Source organism: Cnephaeus nilssonii, assembly GCF_951640355.1.
Source record: "Cnephaeus nilssonii genome assembly, chromosome: 1".
Taxonomy (NCBI): Eukaryota; Metazoa; Chordata; class Mammalia; order Chiroptera; family Vespertilionidae; genus Cnephaeus; species Cnephaeus nilssonii.
Window position 1 is genome coordinate 20,623,240 of NC_137072.1, and position 23,099 is coordinate 20,646,338.

Below are 23,099 nucleotides of genomic sequence, written 5' to 3' on the forward strand. Positions count from 1 at the left end.
GGGCATGGAGAGGGCTTTCCTGTTGCTAAATGTGGTGCTACTCCTAAAGCCAGCCCAGATGGGTTCCATATTACCACTTCTGAATGGGGCTCTGAAGTCCATTTCTGACCATTCTTAGCTGTCTTTTTATTTTATTATTGTCTTATTAACAAAGGAAAATAACTGCATAAGGGAAGTCTCATCTCACTCAATAATGAACATTCCCCTCTCATCCTAGTTCTCAAAGGAGTAAATAATTGCATAGAAAAGATAGAAGTCAAGCTTTCCATTCTGTAAGAGTTTAAGGAGTCAGCATATTTCTCTCTCTCTCTTTCTCTCTCCCTCTCTTATTTGTATTAATAAAATGAGGTTAAAATGTTTTTCTGGAAAGCTAAATAAATGAAATCACATGGCTAGAAAGCCGTGCATCCAGGATAATGACTATCAATGATTTAGCAAGATAAATGACTTGATAATACAGACATGAATGCATTCATCCTTTTTTTCAGAGTTTTCCTAAAGTAAAGACCATGGAATCAAAAGAAAATGTAGACACTAACTCAGATTTTTCAAAGAAAGGAACCTATAAATAAACTAATTGGACTATCACTTGATTTGTATGTCAGATATGTAAGTACTTAGAGAGAACACTGTTTGCTTCAGCTGTTCTCATCAGTATGATTGATGACTACTTAAAAGTGCTTGATTCCATTTGTATGCCAGCTGTTCTTGTGTAGAACAAACGGGGACTTTCTCAAGACAATCAGAGTCGGACTGTGTGCAGGATTTGGGGGCTGATACCTAGGAGCTGGAAAAGGTTACCGATGGCTCTTAGCTCATTGCTCTGAGATCAGACCACACTCGTAATGAAATACAATTGACCTTGAACAACATGAATTTGAACTGTGTGGGTTCATTTTTACACTAAATATTTTAAAATAAATACTGTAAATGTATTTTCTCTTCTTTATGATATTTTTTTACCATTTTCTATTCTCTAGCTAACGTTATTGTAAGAATACAGTATAGAATACATATAACATACAAAATATGTGTTGATGTTTATATTATCGGCAAAGTTCCCAGTCAACAGTAGGCTGTCAGTATTAAGTTTGGGGGGAGTCAAAAGTTGTATGCGGATTTCTAACTATACAAGCAGTCAGTGCCCCTCACCCCCGTGTTGTTCAAGGGTCAACTATATATCTAAAGTAGATGCTGTTAAAAATAAGAGCCTGCTTCTTTGCAGGTTTGATTGGTGGAAAGATCTTAGCCAATGTTGAGCCGTTGTTAGCAAGTTAACAAGAACCTAAGTAGTCTTAACTCCACACACTAATAGTACTTTAAAAGGTAAAATTGCAAGATGAGTCATTCAGGCCACAGACAAGTTGGGCTAAGCAGCGAAACGAACATCATCAAACCATGGAAGTGATGCTATGTCCTTTCCTAGGGAAGCAGCTGCCACAGGTTACGCCTCTGGGCAGCAAGGTGCCGGCGGTGGGGAAATGAACACATGCACATGGGGGATGACTTCAGACATGAGCTCCAAAGATAGTGGCAGGTCTGCATTTTCACTTCCTGCTGTGCATGTTCCAAAGCAGCTGTCCAATAGATGAGAGTGATTTTCTTTACCACAAAAGTACTTTCAAAGGTATCCAAATGAAAATAAAAAGTAAGAAAAATCTCATTGTTGTTTTTAAGGTCAGTTAATTTCAGGCGTCAAGACGGTCAACAAATGCTGCTCAAGCTACTCTGTGCCCGTGACTGTACCAGTAGGGTATACAGCAGACCTGAAATAGCTCTCTGTTTTATTGGGGGGGGGTCAAAGCATAATTGCTAATGGTTGTCAACTGCTTACTCTGGTTAGTTAGCTGAGCATGTGATATGCACTATCTCTTTTATTCCTCAGAGCAACCTTATGAGATGGCTGCTATTATTATCACCCCATTTTAGAGACAGGAAAACCAAGATGTTTTCTCAACATCCCATTGTTAAGAATGGTGGAAGCAGGACTCAACCCAAGTTTCTCTGATGATCTTTGCCCCACATGCTATATGAGTGCTTTAGGAAAATGGCAATGCCAGGCAGTCAGCTATGGGAAAATGCTAAACTGACTGACAAAAGGTGTTACAGAAGGTCATCAGAAGAGCAAAAATCATCTGGAGAAGCTTAGGGAGAAGGTGAGGCTTAATCTGAATTTAGATTTGAACTTGTAGACAAAATATTACTGGGTAATAATGAGGATAACTACCATATCTTCTCACAAATATTCCTTGGGTGCTATCAGAGAAAAAAAAAATTGGCCTCATGAATCATTAAGCTGATGTACTGTGACCTTTCTTGTATAATTATATGTATACATATAACTGTATGTGCATATAAAGTATATGTAAAATTATAGAAGTACTGGTGAAAGCAAGTTCACATAACCAGGTGTCAATCATCTCTTTTATAGATGAGAAATTGCATAAAGTTTTGTGTACTGTACGAATTGCTTAAGGTATTGGGAGCAATTTTCCAAATCTTTTTTTTTTTTTTATATAGAAAGCAGGAAAATAATTTATTCCAAAAGATGGCAGAAGTAAGAAATTCATCCTGAAAATGGACTTGGTGTAATTCCGTCGGGACAGATCTCCCCTTGAATACGCTCTCCTATGGCTGCCGCACTGGAGTCTTATTGTCTCGTGACAGCATTGGAACACGTCACTGGCCCCCGTGTCATGGCAGGCAGGAGCCGTCTTCAGGCCCACAGTCCCACGGAGAGCGCCGTGTTTCCCAGAGCACCTTCTGTCTCAGAGCAGCACATCAACACTTGGTGGCGTCGGCTCCGTTTAGATGAAGGAGGCACATAGTTCATCCAAGTGTAAAAGGCTAACAGGAGAAACACTGCCCTGCAGAGTAAGAGAGTCCCCTGTGCCCTGCGTGTTTAAGGCAGCATGGCCAGGCCAGGCGGGCCAAGGGAGGCGGCCCATGTGGAGGTGACTGCACATCTAGAGGCATTCTCGTCATGACCTCCATGGCTGGGCAGCGCGTCTTCTTCCTCAAGGCCAGTGATACTTGATATACCAGGTGGTTTCATTTTTCAAATGCGGTCCAAAGAGAGGGCTGAGTTGGGCCAGAATTGCAGTCAGCCAAAAGAGATAGCAGCAAACTGAACAGGTAACCAACATGGTGATGCTAACTCTCCGGTTGGGACCCTTGGAGATGAAACAGGGCACCAGGAGGACGACGATGTTCCAGAACACGCTCATCACGATCAGAGGCACCGTGAGGCTGCTGTATGCCATGGTGGCTGCCTTTGCATGTCCTATAAATATGGGCTTCCTGACAGCCCCTTGTTCAGGGCTGTCTTTTCAAGGTTGTTAGCAAACAGCCTCAGAGGATATAATGTCTCCTCTCTGGTGTAAAGGGCAGGCATGCTTACTCTCCATCATAAAAGATTGGGTTCTCTAAGCTCAGGGTTCCTATCCTGTAACACAACTCACTGCGCTTGTAGGCATCTATGTGGGTCCCCTCACATTGCCTTCAGGACATCTGAGAGCCAGGAGAACTGACTGTCTCATGCTACTTGCTGTGCCATGAGTGAGTGATACAGCTCTTTGCCTCTGACCCAGAATCTTGTCTTCTGACAGCAACCTTGAAACCGTGGCAGTTAACTCATGAGTAGGGTAAAGCCTCAGGCCCTTCACACTTTAGAAAACAGGAACATTTATTTTCTCCTTTCGATAGGCCAAGTCTGTCCTCATCCCTATTGAAAAATAAGGCACCTGCTTCGGCATTCATTAGATGGATATCAAGTAGATCCACGTTGGAGCCTGGAGAAACCAGGGAAGATAAGATGCCCGTGTGAGTCCCCCCGGCATGCTTACACAAGGTGCTCAGGGAGGAGTTTCAGCAAAGCACAGCCCTCCCATGTCCATGCCCTCCAAGTGCTCAACAACCCGAGCAAGCTGACAGAGTGGCCCCTGGGCCAAATCTGGTTGACCTCTGTTTCACCACATAAAGTTTATTATCTAGGTATTATCTGTGGCTGCTTTTGTGCTACAATAGCAGAGTGGAGTGGTTGCAATAGAGACCGTATGGCTGGCAAAGCTTAAAATATTGATATCTGGCCCTTTAAGGAAAACATTTGCTGACTTCGGATCTAAAAGAGACAGATACATAAAGAATAAAATATTCCCTCAAAGCATGCTAACGGCAGAGGTATGAACATCAAATGGAAAGCTGTAAACATGCACACACGCATACATACACATGCACACCCACATGCACACGTGCATCTATCATTGATATGCATGCTCTTATTTCTTCCTCACAGTACCTTTATTAAGCATATAGATTGGTTCAAGTTTGAAGCTTTGCCACTACTAGCTGAGTGATTTTGGTAAGTTACTTAACTTCTCTGTGCCTCACCTGCTAAACATGAGTAATGCTCCTTATACATCATAGGGTCACCGGAAGGATTAAGCGAAGGCATAACTAGCCTCTGACACGTAGTAAGCAATCTGTAAATAGTCCTTATTATTCACCCCCGCTTTCCAGAAGAGTAAACTGAGTGACAGAGAGGTTGAGTAATTTTGTCAAGGTCACACAGGAAGAAAAAGATAGATGCAGAAATTAATCTCAGCTCTAACTCCAAACCTGGGCTTTTTACCTCTGTTATGATATTGCTTCTCAATACTTAAGGCTTAGTGACTTAATAAATAAAATCACCACAATACAATCCTTTTACCTTTTCCAACAATTATTTTTATTTTTAAATTATGATTTGTGGTTTATTTATTGACAGATCCTACAGGTCTCTGGTACCGTGTGAGTTCTGGAAGAGCCTTATTTAAATTCACTATAGTAATACATTCACACTGAACACTCAGATAGGTATTAACCAGCTTTATATTAAAATTTTTATATTCATAATTTTAAAAGCAAAGCTTTGTTAGTAACCTATATAATAATATTCAAGTAATTTTAAATACAGAATAGTACTTTTAAATACTAAGCTCTAGATAAGTGATTTGATACTACTGTCTTCCTCTAAGAATACACCAAAGTGATGTCTTCCATATAGTTTTCATAGAATCTGCTTATCCTACTCTTAGTATTTAGCTGAGTTAAAACAAAAACAAAACCCATCCGTGTGTGGATTACAGCCTTCCTGTGCATGGCTCTAAGGGAAAAGGACCATCTCCTGACACACCTGCACCTTACCTCCTGATTACTGCCTTTGGCAGAGGACTGCTATTGACATATCTTGCTGAAAAAAAAGGTTACTCTTTAAAGAATTGTATGTCAATAAAGAGAAAAGGTCAGCATCCATTTTATTGTTTTTTGAGCTTCAAGAAAAGTGTTTTTCATGGATGACATTGCTGTTTCTTTGACCAGGAAATAATACTTTTGAAATCTGATATGTACTCACTAAAGGTGCAGTGCAAACTGGAATCCTCATTTATATCTGCTCAAAGGCTGGAAGCCTGTAAAAAGAATTCTATTTAAACTAGAGGCCTGGTGCACGAATTCATGCACCAGTGGGGTCCCTTGGCCTGGCCTGCAGGATTGGGCTGAAACCAGCTCTCCAACATCCCAAATTGTGAGAGGGCACAGGCCAGACCGAGGGACCCTACCAGTGCATGATTGATGATTGGGGCCAGGTAGGGTCCCGAATTGTGAGAGGGCACAGGCCAGGCCGAGGGACCCTACCAGTGCATTATTGATGATTGGGGCCAGGGAGGGACACAGGAGGTTGGCTAGCCAGGGAGGGACTGTAGGAGTGCTCCAGGGCATGTCCAGCCTGTCTTGCTCAGTCCCGATCAACTAGACCCAGCAGCAAGCTAACCTACCAGTTGGAGCGTCTGCCCCCTGGTGGTCAGTGCACGTCATAGTGAGCAGTTTAGCAGCCTTAGCATATCATAAGCTTATTACGCTTTGATTGGTTGAACGGACGACCAGATCACTGGACACTTAGCATATTAGGCTTTTATTATATAGGACCAGAGGCCTGATGCATTAAATTCATGCAAGAGGCTTGGCCCTCACAGCCCAGACTGCCTCCGCCCTCGCAGCCCTGGCTTCATCCTGAAGGTCATCCGGAAGATCGTTCGGCTGTTGGGTCTAATTAGCATATTGGCTCTTTATTATATAGGATGTTCATTTCTCCATTTAATTAATAGCTATTTTTGAAAGTTAGATATTACTTTTAATGAAATGGTTTGATTTCCAGAAGAGAAACTGAAGCTTTTGAGTCTGGCAAACTAACAAGTAGCTTTAAATTGTTTTTGAAATCTCACAATACAATTGCCATAGTTTCCAGTTTTTAAGTGATAGGATTCTAACTCAGCTCTCCATAGTTCTAGACATTGCCCCATATTTCCTAGATCTAGTGCTGACTAAATTAACATGCTATGCCAGCCCAAAACTTGTAAGTCCTAAAGGAGATCCTTAGCACTTTGTCATCCCACTGTAGTGACCAAGTTCAGGTGTTCCAGCTACAAATGGAGGAGCTGTTCTCAGCCTGGGTCCTTGAGTGACTGTGTGGAGCAGAACCCCCTCTATGGGCCTGTGTTTGACCTGTGATGTGATAAATAACTTTTATGTTAAGCGACTGATATCCAAGGATTGTTTATTACCACTGTAATAGATATTCTATTCCAATACAATTTTCTTTGCTTATTCTCAAAGTGGATCATCATCTCCCTTGGACCATCTCATTGGTTTTATAAAAGCTCTTTGTTTGTTAAAGATATGAACATTTTATTTGTTATATAGGCTGCAATTTTTCTCCCTGACTATAATTTTGCTTACAATTTATTTTGCTGAACAGAAATAATTTTGCTTATTCTGTCTTTTTCTGAATAAGAATTTAAAAGTTTTATGTAGCCAAACTTGTCAACTATGTTCTATGGCTTCTTTTTTTTAATCTTATATAGAAAAGATCTTCAGTTGCCCAGATCATAATTTTCTGATTGTCATTTCCCCATCGAGCAGAAAATCTACATCTGGACTTGATATTTTCTATTTTTATGTCTGTTTTATACTAATTTATTTATTATTGTGTTTTAAGTATATGTTCTGATATATGATGGGGCTAATTCCTCTATATTCCAAAATATTATTGGCATTCATATGCATTCACTCTTCCAGATAAATTTTATAATTTGTCAAGTTCTAGAAAAGAAAATGTGTTGGGATTCTATATGAAATTATACTAAATGTATATGTTGCTGAGTTTTCTATCAAAAAAATGGTGTGTATCTTCGTTTTGTCAGATCTCTTTAAAATTTTACGTTTTTTTTATGTATTTTGTGTTAAATCTATTTTTAGGTATTTTATAATTTTACTAGTAGCCCATTTGCACGAAGATTCGTGCAATAGACCTTCATTCACCTGGCTGCCTGCACCAGTTTTCTGCTGGCACCAGGGACCCAGGCCTTGGCTGTGGCCACCGCCTTCTGCCTTTTTCAGGGTCAGGGCTTGGCCCCGGGCGGTGGCCTTGGGCTCAGCGGCACCCAACATCCTTGCTAAGGATCGCAGGAGCCGACCCCCAGTGGTTTCCTGCGATCCGTGCAGGTTGCCCACTGGTGCCCAAGGCCGGGAAAGCCTCCGCCCCAGGCTTTCCTGGCCTTGGGCTCACCGCACCCAGCGTCCCTGCTACCGATCACAGGAGCCGACCCCCAGTGGTTTCCTGCCATCGGTGCAGGCTCCCCGCTGGTGCTCAAGGCCTGGAAAGCCTCGGCCCCTGGGACCCCCGGGAGCGGCGGGAGGGGCGGGATGGGCCCGGCCACGCCCCCCCGGGGTGCCGATCGCCCCAGGCACCCCGGGGAGCGGCGGCATGGGCCCGGCCACGCCCCCCGGGGTGCCGATCGCCCCAGGCACCCCCGGGAGCGGCGGCATGGGTCCGGCCACACCCCCCGGGGTGCTGATGGGCCCGGCCACACACCCCCGGGGTGCCGATCGCCCCAGGCACCCCCGGGAGCGGCGGCATGGCCCGGCCACGCCCCCCGGGGTGCCGATCGCTCCAGACACCCTGGGGAGTGGCGGCATGGGCCCGGCCACGCCCCCCGGTGTGCCGATTGCCCCAGGCACCCCCAGGAGCGGCCGCATGGGCCCGGCCACTGGGCACCGCCATCTTGATCTTCTCAACGGCGGATATGCCACCCGGAGTCCCGCCCCCAGCCTCCTGCCGGCCCAATCGTGGGTGTAGCGGAGGTGCGGTCAATTTGCATGTTTCTCTATTATAAGGTAAGATTGCTATTATGAATGTTTTCTTTTTATACTAGATTGTATTATTATTAATAATAAATTAATAATACATTTTATTGCTGTATACTTAACTGGTAAAACAGAATAGATAAACTTTAAAGACTTGAGAATATAATTTAAACTCATTCCTGTTCAATAATTACCTAGAACCTAGTTAAGGCAGACAGTATACAGAATGTCTCAAATGGAGAAGAAATGTCTCGGCCTGTGCCAGACTGAGAAATGTGGTGTCCACCTGGACTGTGTCACAGTGGCTCTGCAGGGAGCCTCCCTCATCCCATTGTGATCTTAGGCCACTGCCCTATGAAAACTGTTCCCAGAACTAACTAGGAGGTTGCTTTTCAAAGATGGTATTTTCTGTATTACATTTGTTATCTGTATGAAGCTCCAAAGAGGAATTCCCTGGTCTTTGCTCCTCCTGAGAAACTGCTTTGTGCTTTCATCTAGTGGCCCTGATTATAAATCATGTAACTTATAGCATTTCCTTCTGCATTGGCTGCTAGAGAGCATAGAGTTAAATTTTCACTCATCTCCAACAAATGCATAAGCGTTACATGGATGCATTTGAATTCTAACCCTATTCCTGGCCTTGTTGAGCTTTCTTTACTCTCTTATGCCTGTTTTTTGTTTTTTTGTTTTTATTTTGTTCCATATTTTATATCTTTGTAATCCACTTTAAATTCTTTCTGGATCAAAACAGATTTGAAAATGCTTAGACAAGTATGTATCCTTGGATCCATGCTCTAGTTCATGAAATTGCATGATAAATATAATGACCACACTATTGGACATACAGAACTTTGTTTTGAAATAAAGAATTATACATTCTTTGAGTTTATAGATTGGTTCACATAGAATAATCTTGGCCTTAATTTCTAAAATCAAATTCACTTTTAAAAACCTTCTAGTAAAATGATTACACAGGAAAACTGTAGTCTTAAAGCCTGACCAGGAAATAAATACTTCATGAGATTCATCATATTACTTATTTTTATCTCTCTTACCATTTAGAAAAGTGTGTTTGCTTCATTTTGTGCTTAATACTGAAAACACAACTCAGCAAAGATTTATTATATTTCCATATTTCAAACTTTCACAGAAAAGAAGAATTTTTAAGTTATATAAATTTAAAATAATATTTTTGTCACCCAGCATTAAAATGTGTAAAAGCAAAACAGAATGTTTTTTTAACTGAAGGTATATTTCCAAGTCAACATAGATAGGACAAATACAATTTATGGAAATAGTTTTTAGAAATATTTATATTTCAGTGAAGTATATAAAACAGTGCTCTTAATAAGTTTCAAAAAATGTGAACAAAGTCATTTTAGAAAGTAATTTGTAATACTAGAATAGATCTATAAATAGTCAAACTCTAAATAATCTTACTTTAAGCAAGTGAGAAAGGAGACCGAAGGAAGACATTAAAAAAAACATCAAATTTTCTTAACCAAGTGTTCCTGAGGCCTTCTGGGCACGAAGAATGACAGTGATGAGGCCACAGAATTGCCTGCGAGCAGCAGCTGAGTGTTTTACACAAGAATCCCAAAGGGCAGGGATACTCCTTGGGAAACAGTGGGCTGGGTTAATTTTGACAATAATAAGCTTTTCACGAGGGACTTTTCACAAGCATAAGGTGATCTAATCAGACTACACTTTGCCAAAAGCCTGAAGTCAGAAGCACAACCATGTCAACGCAAGTACCCTCATCCTGACACAGAGAGAAGCTTTCCAATACTTTTATTTAAAGAAATAAAATTAATGGTGGAATTTCATAGAAAGTGTATAGGATAAATGTCTTGTTTGAGTCACTTCTGTGTTTATTTGCTACTTTAGAGAAATCTGTAGCGATCTGCTTCTTTACTTTTCAGCTTCATCAGTCCTCCTGGATGGAATATGAGGTCAACGATGTATACTTCAGGAGGAGGGAGACCTCCAATCACTCCCTTTTGAGATTCATTCATCAGCTTCACTTCATTCCAAGCTCTGCCGTACTCCCCTCGAACCAGAGAGCAGCCGATGCCAATTTTATCAGCCAGAGCCTGTGGGAGAAAACACAAAATCAGCCAAGAGTGAGGAGGGAGACGGGGTGGAAAAAACCCTCCGTTGTAGGACCCACCTTGGTTGAAGGTGAAATATACAACTCTTGCAAAGAAGTGCTTAGAAAAGGAGGCTGAAAAATGTGGAATAATGTGATAGGAGCCAAGAAAATGTGATATGTTCCCTTGTTCCTCAAGATCCTGTAGATTTAAAATCTCTGTGTAGGTCCTGCTGGGAAGTGACATTTTTCAGGCAGCTACACTGCATTGTATCAGGACAAGATTGATAACGCCATCGGAGAAAAGCTATTCCACGGGCTTTCAGCACTAGTGCCTCTATCAATCTCTCCAGGCTCCTAGGCTGCTCGCTGGGTGGGAGGCACAGGGGGACTGAAGGAGGGACCAAAATGGTGGGGACCTGTTTCTAGCCAATCTCTTCTGTGTGATGCCCGTGGACAGGTGCTGTGGGGCAGGAGGGAACGAAGGAGTGGTCGGTCCTCCTTGGGCTGCCTGCTGCCACCTCCTCAGGGTTTGCTTCTGTTTTGGGGGAGTTGTTTCTTCTATTTGTCTTGACATTGAGGTTATTTTAAAAAGTACCCTTGAAATAATCTAGAAACTTCTTAGCCACAGGATAGTGGATAGGCTCCGATTGCCTGGATTTGAATTTCAGCTCAGCCACTTTCTAGTTGTCACCTCAAGCAAATGGCTCGGCCTCTGTGTGCTTCCATTTCCTCTGTAAAATGAGGATAACAATGGTCTAAAGCAGGGGTCCTCAAACTTTTTATACAGGGGGCCAGTTCACTGTCCCTCAGACCGTTGGAGGGCAGGACTATAGTTTAAAAAAAAAAACTATGAACAAATTCCTATGCACACTGCACATATCTTATTTTGAAGTAAAAAAACAAAACGGCAAAAACACCCGCATGTGGCCCGCGGGCCGTAGTTTGAGGACGCCTGGTCTAAAGTTTAGACTCTAAACACTCCTCATCGGGTGGTTACACAAATGAAGTGAATTAATACATGTCAAGTGCTTAGAGCTGTGAATGCTGGCACACAGTGCGTACTCAGGAGGTGTTCCTAGTACTACAGGGCGGGAATTGTGTTGTTTCAATAATCTCTATATTCATTTATTAATGTAATTTATCTGAATGTATAGCATTCTGTGATACTGTGATATATTTTGGTCTTCATCAGGGTTTGTGGCCCAGAGCTCCTAAAACCCTGGGAATTTCCTAAGAAATGAGAACCAAAAAGGTGCCTTTTGTTATGACAATGAGGTGACTTGGACACACCTGAGGATGGGGGCAGATTGCCTGGAGAATCAACCACTTGATTAGATGTTTGGAATTTTTGGTCCTACTCCCTCCCACTACCTCTGAGGAGAGAAGAGGGGCTGGAAGTGGAATCAATCAATGGCAATGATTTAATTGATCATGCCTATGTAATGAAGCCTCCACAAAAACCCGAAAGGACAGGGTTCGGAGAGCTTCTGGGTTGAGGAGCAGGTAGAGATTTGGGGTGAAAGCTCCACACCCTTCTCCCTTATGTTAACCTATACTCTTCTCTCCATCTGGCTATTCCTAAGCTACATCCTTTTATGATAAAATGGTAATCTAGCAAGTAAAATGTTTCCCTGAGTTCTGTGAGCAGCTCTTGCAAATTAATCAAACCTGAGGATGGGGTTGTTGGAAGCTTCGAAGTGGGGGAGGCAGCAGTCTTGTAGGACTGAACCTTTATCCTGTGGGGTCTGACGCCGTCTCCAGGTACAGAGTGTCAGAATTAATATGAATGTAGGACACCTAGCTGTGGTCGGAACAGAGGTCGACCAATGGACACAGACCCTTAGCGGGGGTGAGGGTATGTGCCGGGGGGTGGGTGGGTGGGGGGGTGAGGAAGGCGGGTGGGAGGAGGTCAATGGGGTAAAAGGAGACATATATACTACTATTTGTAATACATTAAACAATAAAAACAAAACAAAAAAACAAAAACTGAGGTCAGATAATTTTCCCAAGGTCACAGTAAGTGGGCCTAATGTGTGAGCCAGGGAATCTGTCTCAAGAGTCTGAGTTCTTCCGAGACCATGTGAATTCCAGCAACAGAGAGGAATCGACAGGACTACTCCAGCCATGAAGACAGAAGAGAAGCAGTCCAGAGATGGAGGACGCTGACGTTGCCTTGCCATACTAGCAGTTAGCAGCTGTGCGTCACTGCAGGTTGCCCAGGACCAAACCAGAGTCGGACCTGCATTACCACCATTTGTCCACCATCCAGAACTGAAATGTCATTGCTGACATGTACACATAAGGAACTGTTTAACATTGAAATTGGGTCTCAAAAGAACTGTTGGCCCAGAAAGAAACTCACTACAGACTGATTCATTTGCCTGTCAGCATAACCATTATTGCTGGTCTCATTTTCGGTTCTTATAAGTGTATTTCTAATAGCACAAGATCTCACTCATCTAGGGGAAATAATGAACAACATAGACTGATGAAACAGAACAGACCCAGAAACAAGGAGGCATGGATCAGACTGTCGGGCCTCAGAGGGAGGGTAGGGGAGGGTGGGGGTAAAGGGGAGAGATCTACCAAAGGACTTGTGTGCATGCATATGAGCCTAACCAGTGGTTAAGGACAACCGGGGGGTGGGGGCATGCGTGGGGAGGGGTGTGGGATGGGAATGGGGGGATGAGGACAAATATGTTATACCTTAATCAATAAAGAAATTAATTAAAAAAAAAAAAGTCTGAGTTCTTAACCTCAGAATAATATTGCTTTCAGCTGAGATAAATCTGAATGTCTTTATTTTGTTTGTGAAGTGAGAGACAAGGTCATCTGCTTACAGGAAGAAAGAGAGATGCGAAGGTTTAGCAGGACTGGGGAATGTCAGGCCCACAGGCCATATAAGGCCCAAGAAATCATTTGGTCTGGCTCTGCTAAGGCATAGGGGTGAGTTAATTAAATGTTTGACAAATATAGCAGGCTAATTTCTAAGTTGATAATTTTGTATGGCCCAGGAATGATGTTATAAATATCCAAATGGCCCTAGGCAGAAAAAAGGTCCCCCACCCGTGGCTTAGAGAGGTCAGATGTGGTGCACGGTTGCTGAGGAAAATAGAAGCCTGTGATGAGGAGCTAGAAAAGGGTGGCTACCCACATGTCACACATGGTGGACACCTGGATCAGCTGTGGCACTCCCCACTGTTATGTTCCGAAGCCCGAGTGTCATTGATGGAAAGGACAGGCAATCAGATTGGTGGTCTGGCCAGGCAGAGGGGTGGAAGGATGGGTATTAAAAAAATGAGGGAAATTAGTGAGCAAATTATAAGTCTGTGGACAATTCATCTAGGCTTTCAAAGAGGCAAAACAAAAAAGAGCCAAACGACTGGAAGGAAATGGAAGAGACAAAAAATATACATAAGAGGAGTGAAAGATTTAGGATGGGTGGAAGGATAAGAGATTTCATCAGTGAGTTAAATTAGTGTTCAGTATTTCAGCAGTGGCCAAGACCTGGGTAATTGATTGCAAGACTCAGTTGAGGTGTGAGGATAAAGAATTCAGTTTGGCATAATGTTATAACTGAATATTTGTCTCCCTCTCCCCCCAAATTTATATATTGAAGCCATAACCCCCAATGTGAAGGTATTTGGAGACGGAGCATTTAGCAGGTAATTAGGTTTCGATGAGGTCATGAGGGTGCAGTTCCCATGATGGGATGGATGAGTGCGCTTATAAGAGGAGGAAGAGACCAGACCTCTTGCACTCACTCTCTCTGATTATACATTAAGAAAACTGGATGCAAACCAGGAAGTGGGCCCTCACCAGACATTGAATCTCCTGGCACATTGATCGTGGAGTTCTGCCTACAGGACTATGAGAAATGAATGTTTGTTGTTTAAGGCAGCCTATCTATGGTGTTTTGTTACAGAAGCCCAGGCAGACTAATACAGTGCCTATGAGATACTTAAGTGTATCCAGCTCAAGGGTAAAGACATACGTGGGTCTGGAATCAGGAGAGATTTGTGGAATAGAGGAAAGGGTCTGGAAACTTTAGGTGTATTTAAGGCCACATGAGGGGATGTCCTCACGCTGTGAAGTACATAAAGGGAGAAAAGGGAAGAGCCTGATGAGGATCCTGCAGGACCCCACAATTTAAGAGAGGGATGGAGGAAAAGAGGTCTCCAAAGGTGATTGGGATGAAGTAGTAAAAGAGGGCACATTACTAAAGAGAATGATGTCAAAGAAAAAAGAATGATCAATGACAAATTCTTCAACATATCAAGTAAGATAGACAATAGATCACTATAAACCTTACTGAGAGGGAGCAAAAGCCAGACTACAGTGAGTTAGGAAGAAAAATGAGAGGTGTCCCATTGGAAGAACAAGGAGTTGAGATGACTCAGAATTTTGACCAGCAATGAGAACTGTATGGATAGAAAAATTCCGATAGGTTTTATTTCAGATAGGCAGGGGCTCAAATTCCAGTTGTACCTCTGGTTGACCTTAGGCCAATTTCTCCTATAAATATCTGTTTTCTTATCTCTAAAACAAGGAGTCATTTCACTCTGGCATTTTTGAGACTCTTCACAATTATATTTATCAAGTGCCTGGCACATAGCTCAAAATGGTGATGGTCTTGAGAATAGGAGCCATTGTAGTGGCTGTGGATGTTATGAGAAAAGAAAAGATACTTACTCTTAAAATATTGTAGATTTAATTTTAGACTTTAAAGGAGAAATAGCTAAGAGAGAAAGAGATTAAAGACAGGAGAGAAGAATTAAGAGAGCAAGAAATCCAAGGAATTAGGAAAGACTGACATCTGGATTGTAAATAGAATTAGCTAGGAGCTGGAGGCAAGATACACTGAGTGGCCAGATTATTATGATCTCTGAACACATAATAATCTGGCCACTCAGTATATACATGCACGAATTCATGCACCGGGCCTCTAATATATATTAGAGGCCCGGTGCATGAATTTGTGCATGGGTGGGGTCCAGCCAGCCTGGCCAGGGGGAGGGGACATGGGCGGTTGGCCTGCCTGCCTGCTGGTCAAACTCCTGGTCGAGGGGACAATTTGCATATTAGCCTTTTATTATATAGGATATACACTGAGTGGCCACATTATTATACGTTCAGAGATCATAATAATCTGGCCACTCAGTGTACACGTAGATGCAATGAGATTTATAAGTATTTGGGAGAGGGTAATTTATACATTCAGTCTGTGGTTTAGAAACCATTTTCTTAGCTCCTAATATACTACAGACACTGGATACAATGGAGAAAAACAAAGATCATTCCTTTTCTTAACCCTGATCCTTTTTTTCTCACTTCAGCCAATAATGCCTTCATCAGCAGATGCCTTGCCTAGAACCTAGAAATCATTGTGCTCTTCTCCTATAATCTCTCACACCACACCTAGGCAGTCACCAACTCCTTTCAGATTTACCTCTTAAATCACCCTTTCACATCCTCAACTATGGCTTCAGTATAGGTCACCCATACTTCTGCTCCAGTAACCTTCCAACTGGTTTTCCTGTCTCCAGTCTTGCTCCTGCTCTAATCCATTCCCCATTCTGTTCCCTGAATAGTCTTTGCAAATCATGTTACCCATTCAATTCCCCTTAACAATTTTTCAGTGGCTAATCACATGATGCTTTATGATCTGGTCCTTTAGCCTCATCCAACCCTTCCTCTTTCTTCATCCAAACTATTCTACATCTCCCAAATGGCCCATTGACTCATACCTGCTATTTTGTAGAAAATGTTTGCTTTGTTTAAAATACTCTTGTCTTCCTTCCTTACCTGCTAAAATCCTATTTCACCTCCACTATATCATTTTCTCTCCTGAAATTTTCCCTGACATCACCTTAAAATCCACAAGTCTGGCTTTGGTATACCTTGTATGGAACTGTCACTTTGGAATCTCTATATTCCCAAACCCTAGAAGAGGCCTTGGCCCACAGTTGGTACATGATAAATGTTGAATGAATATGCTGTCAGTAGTCGGTGACTATATACACGGAGTGGCCAGATTATTATGACCACCCATCAGTACTTTGTTGGGCCACCTTTTGCCTTCAATACTGGGGCGATTCTTCTTGGCACTGACTCCACGAGATGTTGAAAGGTGATGCGAGGAATCTGACACCATGCCTGATGAATAGCACTGTCTGGTTCTGTGAGATTTGATGGTTGTGGAACCAGCTGCCTGATGGCTCTTTTAACTTTGTCCCACAAATGCTCAATTGGATTGAGATCTGGTGATGGTGGGGGCCCCTAAGCAAGGTAAAGTCTCCCTCATGATCTTGAAACCACTCCTGCACAATATGAGCACCGTGGCATGGCACATTGTCTTGTTGGAAGAAGCCATCTCCATTGGGATACACCATCAACATGATAGGATGAACTTGATCAGCAACGATACTTAGGTATGTTGTGCTATTCAGACTTTGTTCCACACGAATTAAAGGGCCCAAATCATGCCAAGAAAACATGCCCCAAACCATAACATTGCCCCCACCAGCTTGAAGGGTTGTACTCATGCATGTGGGGTGCATGCTTTCATGCTGTTTCCGCGAAATTCTCACTCTGCCATCTGCATGATGCAACTGGAAACGTGATTCATCAGACCACATGACTTTTTTCCAATGCTCGACTGCCCAATCCTTGTGTTCCTGTGCGAATTGGAGACGTTTTATCTTGGTAACTGCAGACAGCAAAGGTGTTCGAACAGGCCTTTAGCTTCCATATCCCACACGATGCAGTGTATGGCTAATTTGCCTACAAACATCAGGTGGTCATAATAATCTGGCCACTCAGTGTATATACCTGTGTATACGTATATACACATACATATATATCTCAAATATAAATCTAAATGATAGGATTAATATTATCCAGTTAAATATTAGCAGCTTGCTCACTCCATTATGATAAAGAGAAAACATTTTTACCTCATGGCAAATGAGACAAACATCTTAAATACCTTGAAAAGCAAAGCTCGATGGGAGAAGATTCCTTTTTTGATCTGTCCAATTGGAACAACATTGGATTTAAGTTGAAATTTTAGTTCACTTATATGAAGTTCCCAGCTGAAATCCTGTAGTTTATCTTTTGAAATTTTACCGCCCATTTTTTCTGCCACATACCTGTGTTAATTGCATTGAGATCAAATCAATCAAGTTGAATCTCACTTTAGACAATTTGAGTGTAACTATATGTAAAATTATATATATATATTTTTTTTCTTTGATTTTGTTGTTTACTTTAAAAATGTACTCACTATAACTGGATAACATTCTGCTTACTAATTCAAAGTAGCATTTATAAACAGATATTCTAAACATTTCATTCAACACATGGCAAGAAATGAATGCTAATTTTCCCAATACTTACAACAAGATACAAATCAGTATCACTAAATTTGTCTCAATGCAGTTTTAAAATTTTATCCTACCCTTGAAAAATATTCGCAAATGATTCAATCTAAAATCAAAGGCATTGTAATAACATATAGTACTTTTTTAAAGAAATTTAAACTCAGAGATAAGACGAGCACATAAAAATTTTCCCATTAGATCCCCAAATATTTTTAAGTTTTATAATTTTTTCTTTTAATTATTTTTTAAATTTAGAGAAGGACATGGTATTTATGTAACACTAAAGTTAGAGGAGAGAGGAAGAGGCAAAAAGGAAAAATTAGTAAATAGGTGAGCAGATGGGATGGATGTATACTTTGCCTGTGGGCTTCTCTTATATTAGGCTCTCACTGAAGAAGTCAGTAAACGCACCGCAAAAATTCTCTGTAGACTAAGGTTACTACATCTTGGAGTAAAGGTAGAATTGCATATTTTAAAGAAAGACTTTTCCTTTTGTATGAAGAACTGAGCAAAGAACAACAGTGACAACCAAGAGAAAGAGTTGAGAGAAAGCTAGTTATCTGACCTGCAGTCCCACCTGGCCCCGTGTACTGTAATGAGAGCTAGCAACCAAAAGCATGGGGACAAATCTCTGTGTCTCTATCTTCATGTGGGCTCAGGTTAACAAGGCAAATATTTGGGAAATGATGAGAAGTATTTCTGATAGGAACAAAGCATGAGGAAATTTGACAAATGTCGAGATGAACTAAATCAGAGTTCTGCTTGAGTCATCCCTTCTCAAGGACATTAGGAAAACTTTAGCAGCCAAAAATATTCTATTCCAGTGCTGGTGGCTGTGTTTCTTGCAGTTGTTGCATCCAGGTTTGATGACTGCAGCTCACTTCTATTTGGAGTAGATACGAGCTCCCATGGAGACCGCAGCTGTTGCCGATCCAGTAGTTCAGCTGCTGGTTGGTGTCAGTCAGGGAGGCTCTCCGCTTCTAGTGATTCCTAATCCCTTACAGCTACCACGTTAAGGTCTCATAGTGCCGTGGTAGGCAAACTGCGGCTCGCGAGCCACATGCGGCTCTTTGGCCCCTTGAGTGTGGCTCTTCCACAAAATACCACGGCCTGGGCGAGTCCATTTTGAAGAAGTGGCGTTAGAAGAAGTTTAAGTTTAAAAAATTTGGCTCTCAAAAGAAATTTCAATCGTTGTACTGTTGATATTTGGCTCTGTTGACTAATGAGTTTGCCGACCACTGTCTTAGTGGAACCAGATTAAATGCTCCAATTAAGAAGGTAACTTCACTGTTTATGCAGAGCGCTGAGCCTGCCCACACATTTTAGAATACTCATGCTCCCACTTTAGAGCAATGTGAAACATATAACATAAAAATAGGGGTTGGTTATTTGTATTAGAAAATAACTTGTGGGTTTACAAATAATTCACAAAAGAATTTCTTTAAATCGTGAGCATCCCATATATCCAGGGAATTGTTTCATTTTCAAACTTTTGATTTATTTATAACTTCTTCAAGGTTAAGATTGAAAGATGCTTTTCATGGTTTACCTGGAAAAATGACAGGAATTTTTTTGCCTATACTCATTTATTTATTTTAGTAAAACATAGTTGGCATATACATAGGTATTTTTCTTTAGGCAATTTCCAGCTACTATTTCTGATTATTGGCAGAAATCTGATCTAAAATAGAAATTGAGAATTTTTCCCCCCAATTCATTGTATTTCTGTTTCAGAGTCAGAGGTAGGAAACTATAAAGTTCAATTTTATTATGGTGTCATTGTCTAAAATTGGCTGAAAAATGCAAATCACTAAAATAAAACATATTTTCCACAAATTGTATATGCGTATATAAACAACTTACTTTGCAAGAGTCTCAATCTGTTCCCTTATATTGGTTATGGGAAGTATTGATTTGGTCACTTCATACACATAAACACAGAAGTCAGGATCAGCAGGAGGGGACCATTCTTTATCTGGGTTTCCTTCTCCAGCCCATTTTAGTACCACTGTAACCTCTTCCTCCTCCTTTAGTTTTTCCTCTTCTTTTTTACCTTTACTTTTCCTTTAAGAGTAAACGACAACAATCAAACTCACAAAATGAATAAGCACAAACTGCTCTGAGTTCATCTGAAGAACATCCCAGAAATATAGTATTTATACCTCAATGACCATACCATATTGTTGTCAAATTTTCAATGACAATGATAGATTTTTAGAGTTTCTATGCTTTGCAGGAGATATTAATTTCAAGAGAACACACACACACACACACACACACATTATGAAAATTATCTATTGGTTTTCTGAACAATTGTGTAGCAAGATTCCTGGCCCATTATAAGTATGTAATAAATATTTATTGAATTGGAAAAAATAGGTTGCCTTCTCATGGAGTCTTTGCCAATTTCATATCATCTCTTGCTTCAGTTGACACCTTCTGAAGGAAGAATGTGGATCACAATTTTTAAGAAAAATTATTGAAAACATAGAAAAAAGCAAAACAAAACAAGGATGGCATAGAATTCTTGTCATGTAGGGACAAAGACTCACCAAAAGTTTATCTGGGGAAATGTAGTTAGTTATTTTTTAAATTAAATTTATTGGTTAATAAAACATACAGGTTTCAAGTGTACAACTCAATAAAGCATCATCTGCACACAGCATCATGTGCCCCTGCCCAAAGCTAAGTCTCTTCCTGTCCCCATTTATCCCTCCTTTGCTCACCTCCACTTCCCCCCATACCCGTTGAAATGTACTTAGTTCTGTACTTAGGAAAAATGGAATATACTTAGTAAATAATGAAGATACTAGTTAATTAAAATATAATATTAATTAAAATTTCCAGATTTAGAGAAATTACTAGTTATTATATAGGTTTTTGTTTACCAAAGATGCAAATTATTTTGTCCAATGGAAAAGATACTCTCAAAGGTTACTGTTTATTGTTCTATAGGATGGTTAATATCCTACAGTATGTTTTGTTATATAATTTTTCAGTCTTTTTCTAACATTTCTTAACTAAATAACTAGCTTCTCAAATGTTCTTTGACCCAATATTAACATCTTACTGATTCTCTCTAATTAATGAGTTGAACAAAAACAATGGCATGGGTTCTTTTTCCAGGTAACATGGAGTAAGCACACTTTAACCTGTCTCTCCCACTGAATACAATCCTAAAACCTGGACAGAATGTATGCAATCACTATTTGAAGATTCTGAAAAGTAATTAGTAGCAAAAAGATCAGAGAAGACACTGAACTCTCGGTGAGTCTAACTCTTTATTTTTGTCCACTATTCTATAAGCTGAACTAAAGATAGCCCCGAATCTGGAAGTGGGCATCAGCACAGGCAGTGAAAGCTCACGGAGAAGCCTGTTTGAGAAACAGGAAAGAGACAGTGGAGTGGGGAAAAGCCCTGTTTTTTCCTTATTTTTCTCATTTTCTTGTGCTCCAGCCCCTAAGGAATCCTGTGACAGTGGTGTTATCTGGGTCCCTAAGAGCCTAAGACTGCCTTAGACTCAGTCCTCCTGCTGTTTGGCTGTATATATGGATGCAGTTATGGCAAAACTGTATCAGGGCAGAGTATATAAAGGGAAGCTCCAATGAACCAGAAAAGACAAAGGAGATTGTGTAGAGGAAGGAGCTCAGGAAAGCCACCATATACATTTGTTTGTGGATTCCTAGGCTTACTCCTAAGCTGTGTGTGCATGGTTCTGACCCCAAAAACAGCTACATAGGTTTTGAAGATGGAACTATGGGATAGACCACTGCCCAAGTCCCAAACTGGACACTAGTTGGCACACAAACAGGGCGGATCCAAACAAAATTGCAAAATCTTTGAACCTGGGACTGACTGTGGATGACAACTCACAGATCATTGGTTGGAATTTGAAGACTGAAAGCAACTGGGTCAATTACCTACTAAAACACACACACACACACACACACACACACACACACACACACACTTAGGAATATCCTCCTTAGAATGCATAAAAGATGCATAAATAAAAACTGCAGCACTCATAACATGATATTACAATCTAATTACTCAGAACCAGGAAAACCTCAACTCATATGAGGAAAGACAATCAACAGACATCAATGTCAAGATGGCACAGATATAAATGCTAAAATTAGTAACAAATACTCTTGAAATGATTAGAGAGTTAGAAAGTTTTAGAAAGAAATAGGAGATATAAAAATAGAATTTTGGAGCTGAAAATATAATACAGAAACTTAGAAAAATACAACTTTCTGAAGGGGTTTAATAAAATAGAGATAACAGAAGAATGAATCCGTAAACTTGAAGACAGATTAATAAAAAGTAACCAATCTAAGCAACACAAAAAACAAAAGATTGGGAAAAAAAAACAAAAAACCACCGACAGAGTCTCAGGGACTTGTTGTAAGATAAAAAAGACCTAATATTGGTGTCATCAAATACCCAGAAGAGTAGGAGAAAGATGAAGTACAGAAAAAAATAATTAGGACTGAGATGACTTCCTCAATTTTGTTAAAGACATAAATCTACAGAGTCAAGAATTTTAGTAAGTGTAAATAAGATAAACCCAAAGAATTTCACTCCCAGACACACCAAAATAAAACTATCAAAAACTTAAGACAAAGCAGATGGCATAATTGTCTATGTAGAAAACCCCAAGGAATCTACTAAGAAAACAAAACCCAAAAAATTCCTAGAACTAACAAGCGAGTTTAGCAAGGTTTCAAGATATATGCTCAACATACAAAAATTGTGTTTCTATATAAAAGCAACAAACATGTAAAAAAGTGAAAAAGTTTTGGAGCACTTACAATTGCTCCAAGAAAGTTAAACCCTTAGGTATAAACTTGACAAAATATGTAAAGAATCTGAGTGCTGAATATTAAAAATGCTGTTGAAAGCAATCAAAGAAGATCTAAATAAAGGATGAACCATACTGTCTTCATAGATTTAAAGATGCAACATATTAAAGATGTCAATTCTCCCCAAAATGATTTCTAGGTTTCATGTAACTCCTATCAAAATCCAAGCAGAGTTTCTTTGTAGACATAAAAATATCATATTCTAACATTTATACAAGAAGGCACAGAATAGCCAAATCAATCTTGACAAAGAAGAATAAAGTGGGAAGAAACTCTCTACTTGATATCAAAGCTCACTATACAATTACTGTAATCCAGACAGGACGATATTGGTGGAGAGACGGGCACACAGGTTAATGCAACAGAACAGAGGACCCAGTAATAGACCCACCAATATGCTCAACTGATTTTTTTTGACAAAGCTATAAAGGCAATTCAATGAAAGAAGTATAGCCTTTTCAACAAATGGTGCTGAAGTAATTAGACATGAAAGATCCTTGTGGTGACAGAAATGTACATTCCCTTCATTGTAGTCATAGACACATGAACTTACAGATGTGTAAAATTGTACAGAAC

The 23,099-nt window shown here is 40.6% G+C and overlaps 2 protein-coding genes across 2 annotated transcripts in view; both read right to left on the bottom strand.

Annotated features, from left to right (window-relative positions):
* Window positions 1–3,017: 3,017 nt before the first annotated feature.
* Window positions 3,018–3,263, bottom strand: LOC307101351 (V-type proton ATPase subunit e 1-like; the record flags this gene model as incomplete). The annotated part of the gene is made up of 1 exon (XM_079774191.1): window positions 3,018–3,263. The coding sequence occupies one exon, from the start codon at window positions 3,261–3,263 to the stop codon at window positions 3,018–3,020; it is 246 nt and encodes an 81-aa protein (XP_079630317.1).
* A 6,801-nt stretch (window positions 3,264–10,064) lies between these two features.
* ARMC3 (armadillo repeat containing 3) overlaps window positions 10,065–23,099 on the bottom strand; it is a gene marked incomplete at its 3' end in the record, with an annotated part of 94,070 nt that continues 81,035 nt past the window's right edge. The window contains exons 17-19 of the mRNA XM_079772891.1: window positions 19,519–19,719; window positions 17,262–17,424; window positions 10,065–10,274 (exon numbers count right to left, since the gene is read on the bottom strand). Coding sequence (XP_079629017.1) covers window positions 10,065–10,274; window positions 17,262–17,424; window positions 19,519–19,719 — 574 coding nt within the window. The remainder of the gene's footprint in view (window positions 10,275–17,261; window positions 17,425–19,518; window positions 19,720–23,099) is intronic.